This window comes from Eschscholzia californica, unplaced genomic scaffold, assembly GCF_041429995.1.
Source record: "Eschscholzia californica isolate CP2 unplaced genomic scaffold, dmEscCali1.0.p SCAF_3, whole genome shotgun sequence".
Lineage (NCBI taxonomy): Eukaryota > Viridiplantae > Streptophyta > Magnoliopsida > Ranunculales > Papaveraceae > Eschscholzia > Eschscholzia californica.
The window spans coordinates 36,726,786-36,748,759 of record NW_028238420.1 but is presented as its reverse complement, the minus strand read 5'-3'; the positions used below and the strand labels follow the sequence as shown (position 1 = coordinate 36,748,759).

At 37.9% G+C, this 21,974-nt stretch overlaps 2 protein-coding genes and 1 long non-coding RNA gene across 3 annotated transcripts; 2 read left to right on the top strand and 1 right to left on the bottom strand.

Annotated features, from left to right (window-relative positions):
* Nucleotides 1-5,448: 5,448 nt before the first annotated feature.
* Nucleotides 5,449-12,841, top strand: LOC147549934 (protein RETICULATA-RELATED 5, chloroplastic-like). Its single transcript, XM_086672637.1, has 7 exons — nt 5,449-6,173; nt 7,858-7,987; nt 8,605-9,135; nt 10,301-10,408; nt 10,536-11,084; nt 12,112-12,228; nt 12,389-12,841. The coding sequence occupies exons 1-7, from the start codon at nt 5,485-5,487 to the stop codon at nt 12,557-12,559; spliced, it is 2,295 nt and encodes a 764-aa protein (XP_086528763.1). The 5' UTR covers nt 5,449-5,484; the 3' UTR covers nt 12,560-12,841.
* Nucleotides 12,842-12,907: 66 nt separating this feature from the next.
* LOC147549932 (arogenate dehydrogenase 1, chloroplastic-like) lies at nt 12,908-17,985 on the bottom strand. Its single transcript, XM_086668401.1, has 14 exons — nt 17,624-17,985; nt 17,334-17,505; nt 17,060-17,215; nt 16,893-16,975; nt 16,734-16,803; nt 16,575-16,649; nt 15,983-16,062; nt 14,942-15,223; nt 14,670-14,841; nt 14,415-14,570; nt 13,599-13,681; nt 13,450-13,519; nt 13,286-13,360; nt 12,908-13,196 (listed from the first exon to the last, which is right to left on the bottom strand). Exons 1-14 carry the CDS (start codon nt 17,803-17,805, stop codon nt 13,107-13,109), a joined length of 1,746 nt encoding a protein of 581 aa, XP_086524527.1. The 5' UTR covers nt 17,806-17,985; the 3' UTR covers nt 12,908-13,106.
* Nucleotides 15,646-15,799, top strand: LOC147549933 (uncharacterized). The gene is made up of 2 exons (XR_015238984.1): nt 15,646-15,700; nt 15,737-15,799. It is a non-coding gene; the product is annotated as an uncharacterized LOC147549933 (long non-coding RNA).
* Nucleotides 17,986-21,974: the final 3,989 nt, after the last annotated feature.

Below are 21,974 nucleotides of genomic sequence, written 5' to 3'. Positions count from 1 at the left end.
AGTGCCTTTAGAAAATCTAACAACACCCCTTTGTTAATCATAAAATTCTGAAGTCCAAATCAATTTCAGCCTTCAACTGTGACCCTCGTCACTGCTAGGGCTTCGTCTTCTCAACCTGATTGGGATTTTAGTACAGAAGTGCAATAATCAAGATCAATAATGTTAGTCGACGGTACTGTCAACTTGCAATTAGTTAGTAGATCATCATCATCAAAATCAAAGGTAACTTTGATGATTTTAAATCAAGATTCAAGGTAAGTACTTAATCAGATCATGTACTCAAACTACAAATCAACCAGATCATGTACTCAAACTAAAATAAACCAGAATCATGTACTCAGATTATGTAATCAGATCATGTACTCAAATCATGTACTAAACCTTAATCCAACTTTCATCTTCTCAACTCAAATCATGTACTCAAATCAAGAATCAAGGGATTTGGATAAGAGAACTAGAATGGACGATTTTTTCGATGTTTTTTCTGGTTACAATGAAACACGACTGTTGGTTTTAGAGAGAGAGGGAGTCACATGACAATTAAGGAGTTGAGTTTAGAGAGAAAACTAGAATGGACGATTTCTTCGACACTTCCTCCTTCACTGTCTAGTTTCTTGCTTGTATGTGATAAATTCTCTATGAATCTTGAACGAATTCGACGCTTCCACCACCATCTGTATATCTTTCTTCTTCCCCCATTGATAAATCAAGAGGCACAATCAGAGATAGAAAGTTTTTTGTGAGAGAGAGAGCCAGAGGCGTAACTAAAGAGTAACATACTTCATATTTCATCTTCAAGCTTTGCCTGTAGTTTTCTTAAACCAAGTCTTCGAAAATTCCATGAGGTATTCGTACATGGAGATAGCGCAACATATAGTATCATATGAACATCATAACCATCCATCAAAACTGCAACAACAAAAGTAGAGCGGTAGAGTTAAATAGATAAAAACACAGATAAAGAAAATCAGAGAGATAGAAAACCATAAAGTTAGAAAAGTAGAACGTTAGGAACCAAAAAGTTAGAAAAACACAAAGAGTTAAAAAACCAGAAAATAACAAATCAGAGAGATAACAAATCAGATTTAACCAACCTTGAGACATTATGCGACATGAGTAGTCTGATCCTTGCCAATCACGAAGTCCTTTGGAGTAATACAATCATTAAGATGATAAAGTTGAAAAAAAAATTCTTCAAATCGAACTTTCCAAAGATATTGTAGAAACACAGAGCTCTCCAACATGTCATGGATCAAACTACTCTACTCATTACCAATGACTCTCTTGCCTAATGGAAAGACAGATTCTGAAGTCACGATATAAAGATTGACAACCATTACATCTCAAGTAATTGACAATGAAATCATTTATCTTTTTCTTTCAGGCGTTTCGAAATATCAAATTTTTAAAATTCTTCTACAACATGATCCAACTCGGATTTGTAGCAAGATATCTTTCCAAAAGATGAAGCACTAGGGTCTCACTCAACACAACCCAAACTTTGCCAAAATGGATATCGACTTGTGATGTAGAGGAACTAGCTGAAAAATATATGGAAGAAATCAATGCGGCCAAAAATAAAGGCAAACATCTGAAACGACCAAAATCAAAGCTACGGGTGTTGGAATTAGACGAAATATTGATCTTTGGAGCGAAATAACGTTCCACACATTCGTTGTCGCTAACTCCACTATTGACCCACTTTGGGGGTCAAATTCCATTGTTTAGGTCCTCAAAAAGGACTTTATAATATTTTACTTTTACCATTTTTTGTAAGTTTTACTTCAAAAGTTTTCTTTAGGTAGATTTCTATTTTTTTGAGATTCTAAATTTCTTTGTTTAAATAGTTGTTAATTCGAATTTAATTAGATTCAGGAAACTCTAATGTTATATAAAGGGGATCCGGTAGTTGTTAAACTCATCAAGTTTTTATCAATAAAATTTCAGTTTTCTTTTACTCTTTGTGAGTTTCGAGTATTCTAAGTTTTGGACATATATTTAAAGCTTTTCGAGCTTTACTTGCGTCAGTTAGTACCAAGAACAAGGTTTCTCATCGCTAAACGATAGAAGGCGAGGATAGAAACACAAGCATCGACCGTGAGTGAGGGACCAATGCTTTATGGTTAGCAATGCACATGGTGAATTAACGAATAAACCAACTCGTGAAGATGTTTCACAACCATCTGAATGTCATTACAAACCCTAGACAATCAACCAAGAACGTATCGACGGATTCACCCACAACCAAACAGTTAATGAGTACTATTGTAGATCTAGAGTTGAGAAGAGAGTAAAGAAAAATTTAACTTTGTTGAACTAGTTTTCATTTATTATTTTCTCTCATAGTTCTTACAAAAAAAGACCTAAATAAATAAAAACAATTTATATTAGATCACCCTTACATTAACTATATATATATATATATATATATATATATATATATATATATATATATAAATTTACATATAAGTCATAACTTCAACACCCCCTGCACCCCCACCCCCATCAAGCTGGAGAGTAGGGGTGTACACGAGCCGAGCTCTTAACGAGCTGCTCGAGCTCGGCTCGACTATTGCTCGTGCTCGACTCAAATATTAACGAGCCCGAGCTTAACACGAGCTCAAAATCAAGCTCGTTTACATAAACGAGCCGAGCTTGAACATTCTTTAGTGTATCACGAGCTACTCGTGAACAACTCGTTTAACATACTCTTATAATAGTATAATACATAATTACGTATTAGTATTGAAACTTGTACATGAAATATCAACCATTAAAAAATTATCGAAATATGAATCATTAATCATTATTATTGTATGTGACAAATGATCATTGAAGTATTTTGATGATTTAGAAAGTTTTAATTTGAAGTATTTTGATAAACGAGCTTAAAACAATGCGAGCTTGAGTTCGAGCTCGAGCTCTTTCAAACTTATACGAACCGAGCTTGAACAAGTGAACAATTACTCGAACGAGCTCGAGCTCGAGCTCGACAGTCAAATACACGAACCGAGCTTGAACATCTTACTACTCGGCTCGGCTCGACTCGAGTACACCCCTACTGGAGAGTAGTTATTCGAAACTCCAAGCTTGCTGCATATACTCTTTAACTGACTTTTAAGAAGAGCGTTAGTGAAGATATCTGCGAGTTGATTAGAAGAAGAAACAAAATGGTGCTTAGTTTGAAATTTGGAACGAATGAAGCGACGATCCACTTCTATATGCTTAAGAGAGGGAGTCTGAAGATAAGAAGATGAAGAGAACAAGAGAAGGTGCGAGAAGATTTCAAAAATGGAGTGAGGCATTAAAAGTTAAGAGAGGGTTATGGGGCCTTGTTGTGGGAGATTTGCTGTTTGGACCCCCTTTCGTATAATTGACTTGTTGTTTGGACTCCCTTTTTTGAAAGTTGCACTTTGGACTCCCTTTTTCAAAAAAAAGTTAAATATAACCGTTTAAAAACACATGATAGATGAAAATACTGTTTTGCCCACGAGTTAACTAACCCCGAGTATTGACCCGCGAGCTGACCCTGTAGGTTCTAAATAGCAATCGAGCTTCTTCTTCCTCCTCCATACGATTGGATTTTTTTTTTGGCTAAAATCGATTTATCCCAAATTCTTTCCCCCCATCTAACCAAAACTTCACAGGCCGAAGAATATATAAGATGATAAAGAGATTGAAACAATTCTTTTGGAATTGAAGAGGTTGAAGCAGATGGAAATGTTGATAATGGTGGGATTATTAACATTTCTATCTTATCGGGTTAAGAAGAAGAAAGCTTTAAAAGATTTGTTAAAACAATTAGATCATAGATTTCAAGAAGAAAAATGGGTAGTCTGAAAGAATTTGGTAGGAATAGGGATAGTGAAGATGTTGGCTCGTCATCTTCATGAACATCGAATGTTCCTTTTGTTGATGATGCCCCACCTAAATGTCCTTTAATGTTGATTGTTTGTCTTTTAGGTCTTGTTACTGGTCTTTGTGTTGCTACATTTAATCATGGAGTGAGTTCCTTTTTTATTTAGTTATGGGCTATAAGTTCTTATACTGAGAATCAAAATGTTTGAATTTCTTGAATTATTTTCTTTTGTCATCTATAAATGATAGAGAGATAGGTTCTTCTAGTTTGGGCACTTGTTGGGTAGAAAATTCAGCTAGTAACTGTGAAATTGATGTCCAATTGAGCCCTAAAAGTAGTCGATATGCCAGAGAAATGGGTAGTAGTAGTGGAATTGAAGAGGTTGGGGGAGATAGAAATGTTGATAATGGTGTTCTTTTTCTAGTTACATAAAGTGAAGATCAAGCACCAGAGAGTTGTCTTGATCTTTTGAATGTCAAACAAAAATAAGAAACCTTTAGATCAAGAGTTTGAGAGAGAAGATCAATAGTTAGAGAGTGTGTGAAATTGTGTTTGTTTAATGGCAGAGATGAAATGGATTTTAGAGAGAGAGAGAAATCTTGTATAATCCTATCGTGCTCAATTAAATAAATTAGGGGTCAAATTACAATATTAGTTATATAAGGGTTAAGTGGGAATTTTTAAAAGTATAACTCTAGAGACGGAATATTCCCGAGTGATTCCATCAAAAGGGAGTCCAAAGTACAACTTTGAAAAAAGGAAGTCCAAACAGCAAGTCAATTATACGAAAGGGGGTCCAAACGGCAAACAACAAATCTCCCCCTTGTAAATAGGGGATAAAGGGGGGCGTCTTAAGTTTTTGATCTGACGCCCCTTCTGATCAATGGCTGAGAGTCTCTCTTGAAGAGACATGATACCTCAGCTGTTGGATCCAACCTTCACATGCGGGTTCTGCGGGCCCTCAACGGGTGGTAATCGAGCGGACTAAAGGGGCAGGTTCTCGGACAAATTTCAGCTAGTCCTTATTGGTCGGGTATAACGGGTCGGTACTCGGGTAGAAGTCTTTACCCGAGTCCCAACTGCTTCACCCCATTGTGACAACCCGATAGGTCCGACTCGAGGTCATTTTGCCCGTGAGTCCTTCGTGGTCCGGGCGCTCACCTTCAGATCCCAGTTTTTTGGACTGTTTTCTCAACCCTAAGCAGAAACATCATAGTCGAACCTAATAAAAATCGACCCTCTGATCCTTCCTAACCTCGGAATAAGGAGGAAACGCGTAAATGTTGTATCCTAATCGCCACATCTACAAACCAGTCGGCCAGTCCAGACTCAAGACTAGTAACTTGACTAACAACCAAACACGTACCTTTCCTTAGATTACAACCTCCAAATTTATTCGATCAGCCACGTATGAAATTGCTGGCATTTGTGGCTTCAATCCAAACACTATAAACACCGTTAGATATTAGTAGATATTAGATATCATCATCATTATCTTCAAAATCGACGGCCATATCTAAATATAAACAATCCACCAATGTCCAATCCACTCTATCTCTCTCTACATTCTCTCTCTCTCTCTAGATGTGGCAATATTTTTAGGAGTGAACTGTTTTGGAAAGGAAATGACAATACAAACATATAAATTTGTAAGTTCAGAATCAGTACTGACTACATCTTCAATTCCTCACCGTCGTCGTTGTTTCCTCACTGAATCCAAGCAGTTCACTCCTCAAAATCTGATTCTCAGATCAGTTTCGCCTCTCAGACTAAAATCATATCGCCGGAGAAGTATTACCCTTTGTTGTTGCTCCAAACCGGATGAAAATGTCGAAATTACAGATAAAACGAAGGTTCCAGATCGAAAGAGACGAGAAATTCTGGTTACACCAGTTCTGGCGATTGGATCGTATTTTTTACGATCAATTGTTGCTAAAGCTGAAGAGAAAGAGGCATCGGTGTCGCAAATTGAAGAGAAAGGAGTTGATAGTTCACCAGTAGTTGCGGTTGAGGTGGTTAAGGAGAAGAAGAAGGAAGATGTTATAATTTCTAGGGTTTATGATGCTACTGCCATTGGAGAGCCTCTTGCTGTTGGGAAAGATAAGAGTAGGGTTTGGGATAAGTTAATGAATTCTAGAATTATATATTTAGGTGAATCAGAGCAGGTACCAGTTCGTGATGATAGGGAACTTGAACTCGAAATTGTGAAGAATTTGAGAAATAAATGTTTGGAGCAGGAAAGATCATTATCTATTGCTCTTGAAGCTTTTCCTCTCGGCTTACAAGAACAACTGAATCAGTATATAGATAAAAGGTGACTACTTTTTCTTTGCCAAATTATATACGTGTTATTGATAAATCGTAGTTTAGTTTATTTGGTAGGGATTGGGGAAGTCATAATTCTTTATGTGTTTATTGAACATCTAGATAAGTGTGAGAATAGTCCCACCACATGGGAGAAGGGGTAACTAGCAACCAAGAATATAATGTATAGAACTCTCCGCTCATTGTCGGTTTTTTTTTGTTGAAATATTGCATCTATTAAACTTTTAACGTGCGATTACAATATAAAGAGATTAACATATATGGAACATTCTTCCAAGTCTTTGAACTATTCTTCCTTCTTGCCCATTTTGCCAATTTGTCCGCTCATTGTCGGTTGGATGACCACAAATTTAACATGGTATCAGAGCTAGACCCACAAGTGATAGGCTTAAAGCCACACGTGCTCCACGTCACCCAAAAAAAAAACACGTGTTAGGCTAATTACCCCACACGTGAGGGGCGTGTGAGAATAGTCTCACATGGGAGAAGGGGTAACTAGCAACCAAGAATATGAATGTATAGGTCCTCAGTCTCCACTCATTGTCAATTGGTTTTTAGTTGAATGACCACAAACTAACAATAAGTCTTTGTGTTCACGGTTCTTCCATTTCATTTACTATATTTGCAAGTTCAAAATCTGTTGTAAATCACTAGGATCACAAATTGTAATCAAAGTTGATACATCATTGTAATCATAGAGATATACCGCATAACTTGATCTCTGGTTTGATCAATGACTTGAATGGTCTGGTTTTAGATTTGACGTTCAGAAGAGGATGAACAAAGACAAACACGGCCTTTAACATCATATCTGTTCTGTTTTATCTTGATATCTGAGGAGTTTGTTATGCTTTTGTCGAGTTCCCTTTGTTTATTTTTGTGTCTGAAATATATAATCAGTAGGTTGACGCCCTATATCAAATGCAAACGAATCTAAGGTTCTAATTGCTATGTTGTGAATATCCCCAAGTGATAAAATTTATAGTACTTGTTGGATCTAATAAAATTTATATGTTAGGATATTATATTATAAAATAGATGTCACATCAGATTCTGTTCGCCAATTGCGAAATCAATCTATTATTATTGTTAGATTTCTGCTTACACGATGAATTTACAAATATTTGCATCCGAGGAAGTTCAAACAATTACCAAATGGAGCCTAGGATGTTTAGATGATCAACGTTAGAGATTTGAGTATTGCTTATTTTGCATCATTGATAGTATTCCTGAGCTTTTTCACGTATTTAGTATGTTTGTAGTATCTTATGCCACATATTTTCATTTTTGTAATTTGCCACTCCTTTATGACTTTTTCTGCCATGTTGACGCATGCATGATACATGTGTTCGGTACTTGTGAATGCTTTTACTGGTACTTCTGTATGATAATGTTTGCCGCTGACAGTTGTACCGAATTACCGACTTAGAGTAGTTTGAAGTATAGGAACATGTTGTGGACGATTGAACTTTTTTCGAAAAGGGTAAACGAGTGGATTATTTCATCCATTTAGTTAGCTATTGTGCTTCGGAAGTGCATTCTTCATCTTTTGATTGGATATAACTGATGCTTTACATCTACATAGTAGTAGGTAGCTGTGGGCTGGAAAAAAGAAATAGACAATACAATAGAGACATCCTCTTATTTGCTGCACTATTTTGAGTTGATGGCAGGATTGATGGTGAAACCTTGAAGTCTTACACGTCATATTGGCCAACAGAACGGTGGCAGGAATATGAACCCCTTTTAAGTTATTGCCGTGATAATGGAGTTCGACTTGTTGCTTGTGGTACTCCAGTTGAGGTATATCCCACTTCTAACATGTATCAATGATTTATGGTTGTGTGTGTGTTAGTTGGACCCGGAGTAAATGCCATAACTGAATTTATTGATAAGAATCCTGCTTAAGAACATCATACTAGCATACAGTCTTTCTAGAATAAGAAACTTATTAAGTCTGGCTATCATCTGAAACTTACTTATAACAAAATAATAAGTATGTCATACTAGAACTACAAAACTTTCACTCTAGATCATACAACTTACACGAGTGTCCGTGGGGTCACACTGAAACAGTAGTTCGCCGTGGCTTCAGTATGAGGAAAAAGGCAGGATAGTAATTGGAACATATCATTGTCCTTGCTTTTGATTACTGCCTCCTACCACATATGGTTGTTATTAGATACTGACAACTACTTTAAACAGAAGCTTCATAAACATTTAGGACTTAGACACTGCAATGCATTCATAGAAGCCATATGTGACCATGGTTTTGGTTGCACTTACATAAGACTAAAGTTTAGTTGTGAATCTGGGTACCATGCCACTTATCCAAGAGTTAACACACTTCGTTAATCAGTTTCAGTTTTTTATGCCCTAATATTTGGTTGACCTTCTATGAATTATTTTCACTTGACCAGGTACTAAGAACTGTTCAAGCAGAAGGCATACGTGGCCTTTCCAAGGCAGAGCGCAAAATATATGCGCCTCCAGCTGGTTCAGGCTTCATTGGAGGCTTTACAGCCATAAGTCGCAGGTTGTCAGTTGATCGAAGTTCTCCAATTGATGCTGTTCCTTTTGGACCCAGCTCGTATTTATCTGCACAAGCCAGAGTGGTTGAGGATTACACCATGTCACAAATCATTCTCAATGCAATGAAAGACGGAGGGTCCACCGGTATGCTAGTTGTGGTAACTGGTGCAAGCCATGTAATATACGGATCAAGAGGAACTGGTCTTCCAGCTAGGATTACTAAGAAATTGCAAAAGAAAAACCAGACAGTTATTTTACTTGACCCTGAGAGGCAGCATATACGAAGAGAGGGAGAAGTCCCTGTTGCTGATTTCTTGTGGTACTCAGCAGCCAGACCTTGCAGTAGGAATTGCTTCGACCGTGCTGAAATTGCCCGGGTAATGAATGCAGCTGGCAGGAGGCGAGATGCTTTGCCCCAGGTTTGTAATTTCGTTAGAATCTTCAGGCAGACCCATAATGTAAGACCTACCAATTAGACCAATTGAGAATTAAGCAAGTTTTCTTGAGTTCCTTTTCATATGTGGCGGTTAGAGGTGGGATATTTGCAACAGAATAGAAGTTAGAATCTTTAGGCACAAATATTATCGTTAAGCATATAGGGGTTCACTAATTCATGAAGCAGAATACGAACTCTTCATGTCAAGGTATATTTAACAAATACTTTTGCCTGTTTCAAAGTTCAAATGTTACGAGAGTAGAAGTCTTTGGATTCCATGGTCAAACTACTCGGGGTATCTCTCTGGGGAAGTGCTATTTGGTGTGGTCCCACAGTTTGAGCTTTTACTGGTTGTCGATGCCAAATTATTTCTTATGGAAGCTCATTCGCTCTCTGGGGAAGTGCTATTTGGCGTGCTCTCACAGTTAGAGCTTTTAAGTTGGTTGTTGATGCCAAATTATTTCTTGAGGAAGTTCGTCGACTATTACCACCGCAAGTTTCAACTCCAGCTGAAAATTGAAGTCAACTTAATGAAGCGATTGTTCAATTGAAGATATTTTAGTTTTTTTAACTGACTCTTGTTCAATGAGTCAGAAAAATTCAACCACGTCATTACTACCTGATAATTGAACCACCTCAATCGCATTTTGAGCTATAGTGGTTGCTATCATCACATTCTATGTTGATGACTTCGCTACCAGCACAATTGCTTCTAATGGTGCTCTACTACCCAGAACTCCAAGAATCAAGTGCCTGTAATTGCAATTACTGATTCATTTCAATTTTCAATCTTTATATCCTATCATGCAAAAGAAATAGGAGTGACTGGGTATTGCAATTTGGGCATAGTGAACGGTTTTCATCTGGTTTCGATTTCACTCCCTTCGTCTCTTGGAAACATTCAGTGCATAGCCTTCTGAATCTGCCAAGTGTGAACAATTTTTATTTTTTCCTCTTCGACATTGTTCGTTTGGTCATTGAGTTATGTTAACTGTACTTCTTCATTTTGTATGGTTTCTGATTGACGTCTAGTTATATTTATGATTATCTTTTAAACACAATCTAGCAGAAAGTGCTTTGTCAATTCAAGGTGGTAACATCATGAAATTAGTGATTACTTTTTAATTTTTATGTCATTTACTCACCAGGACATACAGATCGGACTTGATCAGGGTCTCATATCACCCGAGGTACTAGAAAACTTCTTTGATCTGGAACGATATCCTGTAATTTCCGAACTCACTAACCGCTTCCAGGTAAATTGTTTCCTGAATTTCATTCTGATATAATGCCTTTTTTCAGTGTCCTTTTTATGCTTAGCGGGTTTGATATTTACGGATATGGTCAATAGGTTGGTGATAACCTTCATTACACTTGATTCAGGGATTCAGAGAGAGATTGTTGGCAGATCCCAAGTTTCTACAAAGGTTAGCTATAGAAGAATCTATTTCTATAACAACGACACTCATAGCACAGTACGAAAAGCGGAAGGAAAATTTCTTTGAAGAGATAGACTACGTGATTACTGATACTGTCAGGGGGTCAGTAGTTGATTTCTTTACTGTGTGGCTTCCTGCCCCAACTGTCTCATTCCTTCCTGAGGCTGATAAGATGGCTGTACCTGGTAGCATGGATGCATTAAAGGGTATCCTTGGATCTATCCCAGATAATGCATTTCAAAAGAATATTGGTGGCAAAGACTGGCAATTTTATCAGAGGGTTGCATCAGTATTCGTTGGTGGTCTTAAACTTGCTGGAGTCGGATTTGTTTCCAGTATAGCTGCTGTGGCTTCTTCAAATATTTTGTACACCATACGCAAATCACTAAACCCTGCATTAGCTGTCGAGCAAACAAATAAAAGATCTCCATTAGTTAAATCCGCTGTTGTTTATGGAGGTTTTCTTGGAATTTCAGCAAATATACGTTATCAGGTACGAGATTATTAGAGTCTACGTTGATTCCAGTTTTTCTTTTTATTGATAAAACTCAATCGTTCGGCCTGGGTTTATTTATTGATGTCGGTTCTGGGACTGCAAGAACCAGAGACCTACTCCAGGCAGGGATTTGTACGCAAAGGTTTTATTAATTTTTGTTGGTGAGGAGCTAAGGTTTCAATGATCAGACCGATCAGAAACCAAAGTCAAGGTAGCCTGAGAAATCAGTGAATAGTTGCATACTACGAATGGCACTTGCTACTTGATGAGGTCTGAATCCAACATTTGATTACGCCTCAGAATTCCCTGTGAAACAATATAATTGAAATTATTAATCCTACTAACTGATGGCGAGTGGTAGTGTTTCACAATGGCCGCTGCGGAGCACCATCTGTTTAAATGGCGTTGCATGGTCCACCAACGGGTTCTGACTGCGCGCTGGGGAAATGGACTCAATTATATTTGTAAATGGGAGAGCATTTGAGAATTGGGACTATTTATGAGCCCCAAACTCCACTCCCCCCTCCTTCCATCTGCAAGGGATGTGGGACAAAGTTCCACCGTTGAGTAAAAATCGGGGACACCATTATCTTGTTGGGCCATCATGGCCATTTAATGGCTGTGCTGAGCGGGATACGGGCCGGCTCAGCCTTTTGTGAAACAGTATGAGCGGTTCAGAAAAAGTTGCTTCATAGTTCATTGTACGATTGAGTTTCTAGATTTGAGTCCCGATTGCTGTCTTGGAAGAGGCCGAAGTTGGGTGTATACCAGAGCTCCATCATACCTGAAACATGTTTCCTGTGTTCCACTGTGTCCTACAAGTATTTCGTCATAATAACTCACATGTCCTATTATTAACCTATTTTAAGTCCATTTTTCTTGTTTGGAGGTTCCGTTTACTTTAAACTGTTGTTTTCAAGTTGTGCATGTAATTTAATACAAGTCAAATAGCACCCGGTCAACTTTTCTTTTAATATAAAAATTATAGTTTACTTCTAATAATATCAATGCCATTGCAATGCAGATTATTGCTGGACTAATAGAACATCGGCTTGGAGAATATTTGCAACCTTCTCAACCTATCCTAGTAAACCTTATGTCTTTCCTTGTTCGGACAGCTAACTCTTACTGGGCCGTTGTGGTAAGAATTATCCCTACTGGTGAACTCTCTTCGGAGCTCCACCTTGTGTTTTCTTTCTATGTTTGTTGCTTGTTTTGTCCTTCTACTGTAGTCTTCATGTATGAGATACCTGCCACTAGATTACTAGTACTTTAGCTTAATTGGGCTCATAATGATGCAGCAATGGATCGATCTAGCGAAAGCGACGGGAGTGCAGACAAGGAAGAGTGAGGCAACTTCTTTACAAACTTCAGATACATCTGATACGTCCATATCAAGCAGCATTACCAGCCAAGAAGCTGGAATAATAGATGAAACCCAGAATCAATCAGGTGATAGCCCTACCTCGTAGAACGATCATCAAAAACATTTTTTTTTATACTCAATCCTTATAGATAATGCTGAGAATTATGTGCCTAGGAGTGAGTCTAGATTCTTACCTCATTTTCTGAAAGATTTTGTACCATTATTCTTACTGATAAATATAGAAATACATGAATAAAAGGGTCGAACCTTTAAATGCACTATACGATCAGTTTTTGCACTTGTTATATATTATTCTTTGGTATAGCTTTCCCACAACAATACTGTACACATTCAGGATTAGAAAATCAGTATTATCATTCTTTTCAAATGGTTGTTTCAGTATTAATGTATTATTTCTTAATGTTTCAAATTGTCAGAAAATGAGAAAATGTTGTGTCAAACCAACCGAGTACTTTATAGACTAACATTACAATATGGGAATTAAATGAACATTTCATGCTGGTACAACATAATAATAAAGAAGCAGATAGGCTAGTTTAGCTTGTGGAGTCTACTGCAGTTATCAGTCGAGACCTAAGTCTATTCCTGATACTGTCGAGTTACTGATCTCATTACGAGTCTTCTCGTCAATATTATATAAAATTTGATTTCTGCTGGTGTTCATCATTTATTTGATTCAGCTTCTGTTTCACAGTCTGCAACGCGTGCTCCAAGTTCTCCAGCTGCACACAAAATAGTTAAATTTATGTGCCCACTTTAGAAGCATATTCTTAACTAGGGCAAAATTCAAGAGAGAAACTAATATTGTTACCTCTTGTTTGGCAAACCTATTATGAACATAGAGTCCAGAAAACAAGTCATAACTGTTATTCACAGTGCTCTCCTTCTGCAATTAAGTAACTTCATGTAGTAAGTCATAAGTTTGAGTTAATGTTTAGGGTTTATGAATGGAACAGGACAAACCCATATAATTACCAATTGAACTAGTGCCTGAAAACCCTTTGTATCCATGGAAGTAGACTCAATCTCCATTTCCGATAAAACCCTGTTTTAAGGAACGGTTACAAAATTAAGATATCTGAAGTTTTTTTTTATGTTAACTGTTATCTAAAAATGAAGTGTACCTCCCAACTGTGTGGGTAAGAAATTGACTTCTGGCAGCTAATTTATCATGTTCTTCACAAGACATCTCCACCATTCTGCAACCCTGAAGATTCAGACAGCCACCAACAAAAAAAAAATGAGTATCTTAAGTTAGGGTGACTCCGAAGGTGCTCCGTCCTTTTGCTCTTAACCCATCCCTCTCTTGGCACTCCCCGTGACTCGAGCTAGTCCGAGTGTCCCTAGACTAGACTACCCCATGTGGGGGCGCGAAGAGGAGATAGACAAGAGTATTTTTGGGGGCGTCTATAGACACTCCCTTGAAGTTAATGTATAGATAGATATAAACAGACCACGAGTCATACAAATGATATTATTTTGGCTGGCCAAACTTTTCCCCTTTCTAAATTCTATCCGACCACATAACCTAGCTATAATTGTGTCCTCGCAAGCAATCAAATTTCTAAATCAGAGTATAACTTGGACTACATTCCAAATTTTTAATGATATAAAGTCCCAAGTTCAACAATGGCTGGTAGCTTACTCACTTGGTGGAGTTTGTAGTCAGTTCGGTTCAGTGTAAACTAGTCTGGGTCAGTGAAATCCACAGTGAACAAGAAACATTATTTGATTGATTATCTTCCTTTGATTTTGGTCTTCAGTTTTCTCTCTCAACCTCTAATTTTGGGTTTGTTAATCGGTGTGTTTGAAGGTTCTTCCACCTAAAATCTTGGTTCGATTCTACTGGTTAGATAGAGTAGTAGCATCCTTTCCTCCTCTATATCTCTCTCTAGAATCTAGATGCTCTGTTTTTTAGTATGGATGAATTATGGGTATACCTCATTCTGGAAAATTTGAAGGAAACTAGAACAGATATCTTCATCTCTGATTCGAACTTTATCGTATACAAAGGGGAGCCCTTCCCATCCATCTTTCCCACTCTGCGGCCCAAACATTGGGTGTGTGCACAGAACATCTTTCTCCTCCGGCAGTACCTTCATCATCAAAACCACCATGACTATGTAGTATAGGATCAGCAACAACTAGTCAAACAGATGAATTTGATGAGTGAATTCAAATAGAGTTGGTAATACCTGCAACAAGAGATTTTTGGGATGTTCTTTAACAGAAAGCACGTCGACGAAGAGGGTTGACTTTTGGAGAAGATGAATTGGGATGGATCTTAAAACTTGAGATAGAGAGAGGATTGATGTACATATCAATATGACATCATGTTGATCGAAATCCATGAATTTTTCTATATCCCTACAATTAGAGCACAATTTTTTTCAGTTTTGTTCTTACTCCAGTTATATAGTAAAATTTTGATGATCAAGGTGTATAGTGTGAAAAAAGATATATGTACCTGAAAAAGGTGATACCAAGGTTAGAGCAGAGATGGGAATAATCAGATCGAGATGTTGCTGATAAGGTATGACCTTGTTTTATCATTCTAGTCGCTAGGAACTGCCCAAATGTACCGAACCCTATGATCCCAATTTTCAGTTTTCTTGTTGTTGGTGCTAGTGATGATGAAGAAGACATGGTAAATGTTGAGAGAGAGATACCCAATGAGAGAGAGAGAGAGTCTCCGATCAAATAGGGATTTGTAGACGAATGGGAAGAAAGTAGATGGATGTGTGGATTTAGAGAGGAAATAATTTTTTAAATGAAGCTAACCTAACTAGTTCTTGTCACTTTTAATATTTGGTGTGACCAAGAATTAGACAATTCCCAGGAAGATAACCAAACCATTTGGGTGAAATCCTAGTCATTTTATCAATTTAGGCGAGTTTTATTTTGTTCGGGTTTTTGGTCGTTTTTTTACATATAAAAGTCGGACCATTATAATGTATTCGTTCAAATATGTAAAAAGAACTGGTCAGGATCCATTTCACCCCTAAATCCTGGCCTGATTTTGATGCTATATTATTGTACTCTTGGTAGGTGAGGAAATTTTGGATTGGACACTGAAGACATAATGAGCTCACCCTTTTAACAATCTTTTATATTTATTGTTTTGAAACGGTTTTTCCTCATTTTAAATTATTTTAGATTCTGAAAACAAATCTCATTGTAAACTTATGGGGCTATGGAAGAACTAGGTTCAAGTATTGGTCTAAAGGTTCTTAACAAAAAAAAAAAAAGTATTGGTCTAAAGGCTCTTGTACCAAGTCACTATTAAAAAAAGTAAAATAGATCTGATATTTGATTGGTAGTTGCATAATATTGGGGTCCAAGGAAGTTTAGAATTCAGACACAATAGATTTGTTTTTTTTTAAATTAGATGCATTTGATTTGGTTGGGGAAAAATATAACCCAAAGTTTGAACTTTAACATCCCTCTGGGCAAATAGAGGAACTCTTCTATACAAAACAGGGAGAAATCCCTTTTGGGATGATGCTACAAGGGATTATCATTTTCATCTTCATTTTTCTCTAGCAGCTTCTGTTTGACTTTCTCCAGTGCAACCTCCAAGTTCTTTAGCTATAAATCAAGAAAAATGTATATTACTATGAATCTTAACAAAACTCCACTAGCAAAAATTGAGTCGGACGTCGAGATCTCATTCATTACACATCTACTATGCCTAAGAATAGAAAGTAATGTCTCTAGTCTCGACAGATTTCTAATTATGCAACCATTGAATAGATTTACCGCTCTAACATACCGTATGGTGTGTACCTCACTGACAAAAAAGGGATACTACATAAGTATTGAAACTAGGGCATAATAAGACCAATAACATTCAAAATTTAGTACATTTGGAGTCTTTTCAACATTGGGGGCCGGAAGGGACAAACGAAGACTTGCTCGCTAACGCGGGTCCAAGTTTAAGAGATTCCGATTGTCCGGCTTCTCAATTGGTACCAAAGAGTTTCTCAGTTTAGATAGATAGCGGCGTGACACGAACAATGGTCATACTATGTTTTGTTTATAGTGAAAGACAACCTATAATATAAGGCAAATGAAATAGAGAAGGATTATAAATCATATACCTCTTGTTTAGCAAACCTATTATGCACAAATAACCCACAATATAAGTCCATACTGACCTTCACAGAGCTCTCTTTCTGCAATCAATACAGTTTATCTAGTCAGTGAAACTATGTATCTAGGTTTTCAGTATTGAACTCAATAAACTCTTTTTCAATTACCAATTGAACTAGTTTCTCAAACCCCTTTGTATCCATGGGTGTGGACTCAATCTCCATTTCTGAAAGAACCCTAGTTTCAAAAATCAAGATAAACAATGTGAGTTTTCCATATAGTAATTCTTGTTTAGGTTGTAAAAAATGTAATTTACTAGTACTTACCTCCCAACTGTGTGAGTAAGAAATTGACTTTTAGCAGCCAACTTATCATGTTCTTCACAAGACATCTCCACCATTCTGCAACCCTAAAAATTGAAATCAAACACCAACGCACATTACAATAGGGTTTTCCCTCTCTAGCTATGTTTTCAGCATTGTGTTTTGGGTACCTCATTTTTGAAAATTTCAAGGAAGGAAGAACAAATATCTTCATTTCTTATTCTAACTTTATCATATACAAAGGGGAGATCATCCCATCCATCTTTTCCACTTTGCCATCCAAACATTGGATGTGTGCATAGTACATCCGAGTCTTCGGGCACGACCTGCATCATACATATATCATACATAGATACATACATACAATCATGATACATGGGCATCGAAACCATACATACATTCACAATGGGTAGAGACATAGATGAAATTAAAAAAAAACAATACCTGCAATAAGAGATTCTTGGGATGTTCTTTAACAGAAAGCACCTCAGCAAAGAGTGTTGGCTTTTTGAGGGAATGGAAGGGTATGGACTTTAAGACTTCAGTTAGAGAGAGGATGGATGTGCATATCAATATAACATCATGTTCATGGGCATCTATGAATGTGCATATGTCACTGAAAATTCACAAAAAAACAGCTATATATCAATGTATGTATGAATTTGTATTTGTGTGTGTGTGTGTGTGTGTGTATGTGTATGGGACTATGGGTATGGTGATGGAAGTAAATTAACCTGAAGAAAGTGATACCAAGGTTGGAGCAAAGGTGGGAATAATCAGATCGAGATGTAGCTGATAATGTATGGCCTTGTTTTATCATTCTGGTAGCTAGGAATTGTCCAAATGAACCAAACCCTATGATTCCAATCTTCAGTGTTCTTCTTGTTGATGGTGATGATGAAGTTGAAGAAGACATGGCTGATGCCTTTTTCAGGTAGGAGAAAGAGACAGAGAGAGAGAGAGAGAGAGAGAGAGAGAGAGAGAGAGAGAGAGAGAGAGAGATGAAGAAAAAACTAGAGGATAGAGAACAAGTGTTAAAAGAATCAAATTTTGGATAGGAAATTGTTTAAGATTCTTTCGGTGTACCTTCAAAATCATCTTTCACCTCCAATTTCACCTTTTATTATTTTTTTTTTTGTTGAAAATCCAATTTCACCTTTTAAGTAATTATAAATTAAAAAATGATCCTATGCCCGACTAGTATCCCGGACCAAGTACTTGGACGGACAAGATCTAGTGAGAGAAAGTGTCACCAGATCTGAACCGGCCAAGTACCGCAGGCGGCATTCGGCCGGGATATTGGTCGGGTATAGCATCGACGTTGTTATAAATTGGGTTAGTTCTATTTTGGCCCCTAAAGATGGTTAGTTCACCAAAATGTCTCCTCTAAGATGATCAGCTTCCAAAATGGCCCCTTAAATCTATTTTTCATCTATTTCTCTATTTTGCCACTAACTACTTTGTGAGAATAGTGTCACATGGGAGAAAGGTGATCGAGTACTTAGTATATATGGTGTCTATGTCCTCTCCACTCATTTACAATTGGTTTTGAGTTGTGTTATGAAAACATGTAATCCACGAAAAGCAATATGAAATAAATAACACTCACACAAAACACAAGAGATTTACGTGGTTCGGTTGGTGAGACCTACTCCTCGGCGACAACAACGTGAACTATGATAAGCAAACAAGTTAAGTTACACAAGAGATTAATGAGAATTTAACACAAATGTCTCTTATGGTTTTAGTTTATATAGCCACTAAAATCCTAATCCGACCGACACATCCCCTCATCGACTCTCTCTTTCTAAATCCAAAATACACATGGATACGCTAACACTAATAACCGACATAAGCCCTGCTCTACATTCCAGCTTTGTCTCGGAGCCCTGCTTCACATACCAGCTCTGTCTCGATGATCAACCTTGCTAACGGGTCTAAAATTTCGCGTCTCGGTAGGCAATTACCATTGTCTTGTAAGCGGGTTGGCGGGTTGTAAACCGGGTTAGATTTCAACCTATATTCAAGACACTTTCAACAATTCTCCACCTTTACTTGAATATACTTCTCTTGACTTAAATCTGCCACCATCACAACTTAACGCCTCCGAGCTGTCGTCGCTCCAACCCTGCATGGGCTTGACCTCCAAGGGGCTCAACATCTGGAAATCTTAATAAACTTTAAGCAATGCTTAAACATGAAACTTGTAACTGCCTTGGTCAACATATTCGCTGAATTGTCTGTCGTGGATACCTTCTTCATTGTGATCTACCCTTCTTCAAACACGTTCTTGATAAAATGATACGGACGTCAATGTGTTTAGTTCTCTCGTGATACATTTGATTTATGTTCAAATGAATCACACTCTGGTTGTAGCAGTAGACCTCTCTCACCTCCTGCTTTAGGCTCAAATCATTAACTAAACCACTCAACAATATTGCCTCCTTCACGACCTATGTTGCTGCAATGTATTCTCCTTTCGTCGTAGACAGGGTTGATGATGCATAAAATGTCCAGACGTTGACTAACGTTTGAAGAGTCAAAGATCAGACCAGAAGTCTCTTGGAACAGCTCGGCTTAAGGCAGCAGGACAGCTAAAACCCCTGATGGTCCACCACACATTCCCACAACAGGGAGGTCGGCCAGAAGAAACCAGCTCTGAACAAAATGCCCTTGGCAAGGACAGATCAGCCCTGGGATCTCTAAAGGAATAAGGGGGGTCTCCACAGGTTCGACCCATATCTTACGCCCAGAACTGGGAAGATATCAGCGCTGCGCAACCTAATGACTTAATCCCGGACTTTTCAGAAAGATCTCAGTCGGTTACACATCTAGAAGTGTTTAAGCCCGGTTGGACTCCACGTATCTAAAGGAGGAAACTTCTCCTTTAGAGTCTATCACTCTGGCAAATATAACAACGAAGTATCCTTGAACTTAGGAACTTTCACTTATCAGAGATCCAGGATAGACTCGAAGAGAAACCCTAGATATGCAAAAGAGGTAACTTCTATATTGGTGTGACGGCAACCGCCTCACCACCGCCATTGATCATAGTCGACCTAACATCGCCTATAAAAGGCCCCTCACATCGTCCTTCTCAGGACACGATCTCTTCTCTCAAAAAGATCACCCAAAACTCAGAGTTCTCATAACTCGCCCCCAAAAGGATCAATCAATATTCATTCTTTTACCGCAAAGAGCAACCTGACTGTCTTGAGCGTCGGAGCGGTTTTCGAACCCTTTGCAGGTTTTTCCCTCTTTGGGAACAGACGAACAGGAGCAAGGAATCAGGAGCTGGAGCTAGAAGTCAGGAGCTGGAGCAAGAAGCAGGGAGCAGAGAAGCGGAGCAGAGCAGAGAAGCATGGCTGAACAGAGGAATCTCACCTCTCTAAACAGAATATTCTATCATAACGGAGGCTGTCATGCATCAACTCCCCTTTTCATGCTGATTTAACCGGGAGCCAATTTTCGACATCAGTAAGGGCTACCACCGACTGTAGCACTGTACTCCAAATTATGGCACTCCCGCATAGAGTGAGCATATAGCCAGTCAACGATCTCTTCCTATCAAGACCCTTGAGAAATCTAAATCCACAAATCCAACTACCGAACCAGAAGTGTCAGCCCTTCTGTCGTAAACCAGACCAACGTCTTCAGTTCATCCCAGATACCGCAGTATCCATTTCAAATACCTGCCAATGACCTCTCCCAAGTTTGCCTATGTATATGCTGACTACACTAACAACGTCTGAAATATCTTTTATTGTGCAAACCATAACATACAAAATGTTACCTACTACATTTGTATAAGCCACCCGAGACATATACCCAGCCTCTTCATCAATATCCAAAATCTACCTATCTTCCGAAAAATAGCGATTGATAGCTAGAACCATAGCTTCATCACATTCTTTAATGATTGCCAAGACATCACCATCATCGTTTTCTTTTTTTATGATTGTTGCCTCCCCTGGTTTCCTTCTAGGCTCAAGACAATTCTTCTTGAAGTTTCCCTCCTTACAATTAAAGCATCTGTACTTCATAGGTTTCGATTTAGACCTAGACCGACCCTTCCTATTGCCTAGATGCTGCGACCTTTCCCTCACAACCAAACTATCTCCTTAAGTGCTTTCTTTGATTGACCTTCCTCTCAACTCCTAAAGTTCAATGCTGCTTTAACATCCTTCAATGTTGTAGTTGTTTTACCAGACATAAAAGAATCAACAAAGCTTTCATATGATGGTGGCAGGGATGCAAACATTAGTACTGCCTTATCTTCATCTTTAAATTTGACATCTATATTTGCCAAATCTAATAATACTCGGTTGATTTCATCCATATGGTCTTTCAATGATTTTCAATAATTTCCCTTCTAAAATTTGTAAACTAAATAATTTATTCTTTAGATACAAACGGTTAGTTAGAGATTTCGTCATATACCTTGTCTCCAGCTTACTCCATAACCCATTGGTTGTAGTATCCGTCGCTACTTCCCGCAAAACCTCATTGCTCAAACACAACAAAGTCTGTCCACGAGCTCTCTCTATGAGATATTCCTTCTCTGCTTTTGATAACGATTTAGCGATTGTATCCTTCATGTTCAATGTGTTTAGCAAAGCCTGTTGAACTAATACTGCTCGCATCTTAATCTTCCAAAGATTAAAATCAATACTTCAATCAATCTTTCTACCTCGTACTATCTATTTGCTAAAGGTTTTTCCATGATTTCGAGTTTTGAAGTTGTTTGTGCACTAGCCTTGTGAGTAAACCTATAAACAGTGGTCTGAAAATCTAAATCCGATCCGCATTCGTATTCGAATAATCCGACAATTCGGATATGGGATATTTTTTCGGATATCGGTTTCGGATTTGAATATATCTATATCATAACCGAAATAATTCGGTCCGATTTTGACTTTGAATCAACGATTGAGATTCACCCAAGAGACTAAACTAGTTACCAAAGTCTAAAGACCGGGCTTATTATAAACTTCAAACCCTAGCGCAGCTGCATATCTTCTTCTCCTTCTTCTCAATTTCTCTGTAAGATTAAACCTTTTCTAGAGTTTGATTTAATTTTTTTAG

Bases quoted from the DNA above. Each gene is read 5' to 3' on its own strand.
- LOC147549934 (XM_086672637.1), top strand. From the start codon at position 5,485: ATGACAATACAAACATATAAATTTGTAAGTTCAGAATCAGTACTGACT. The intron at 6,174-7,857 runs GTGACTACTTTT...AGTTGATGGCAG, and splicing joins AATCAGTATATAGATAAAAG to GATTGATGGTGAAACCTTGA. The intron at 9,136-10,300 runs GTTTGTAATTTC...TTTACTCACCAG, and splicing joins GGCGAGATGCTTTGCCCCAG to GACATACAGATCGGACTTGA.
- LOC147549932 (XM_086668401.1), bottom strand. From the start codon at position 17,805: ATGTCTTCTTCAACTTCATCATCACCATCAACAAGAAGAACACTGAAG. The intron at 16,976-17,059 runs GTACCCAAAACA...TTCAATTTTTAG, and splicing joins TTGAAATTTTCAAAAATGAG to GGTTGCAGAATGGTGGAGAT. The intron at 13,520-13,598 runs GTACACTTCATT...TCCTTAAAACAG, and splicing joins CTTACCCACACAGTTGGGAG to GGTTTTATCGGAAATGGAGA.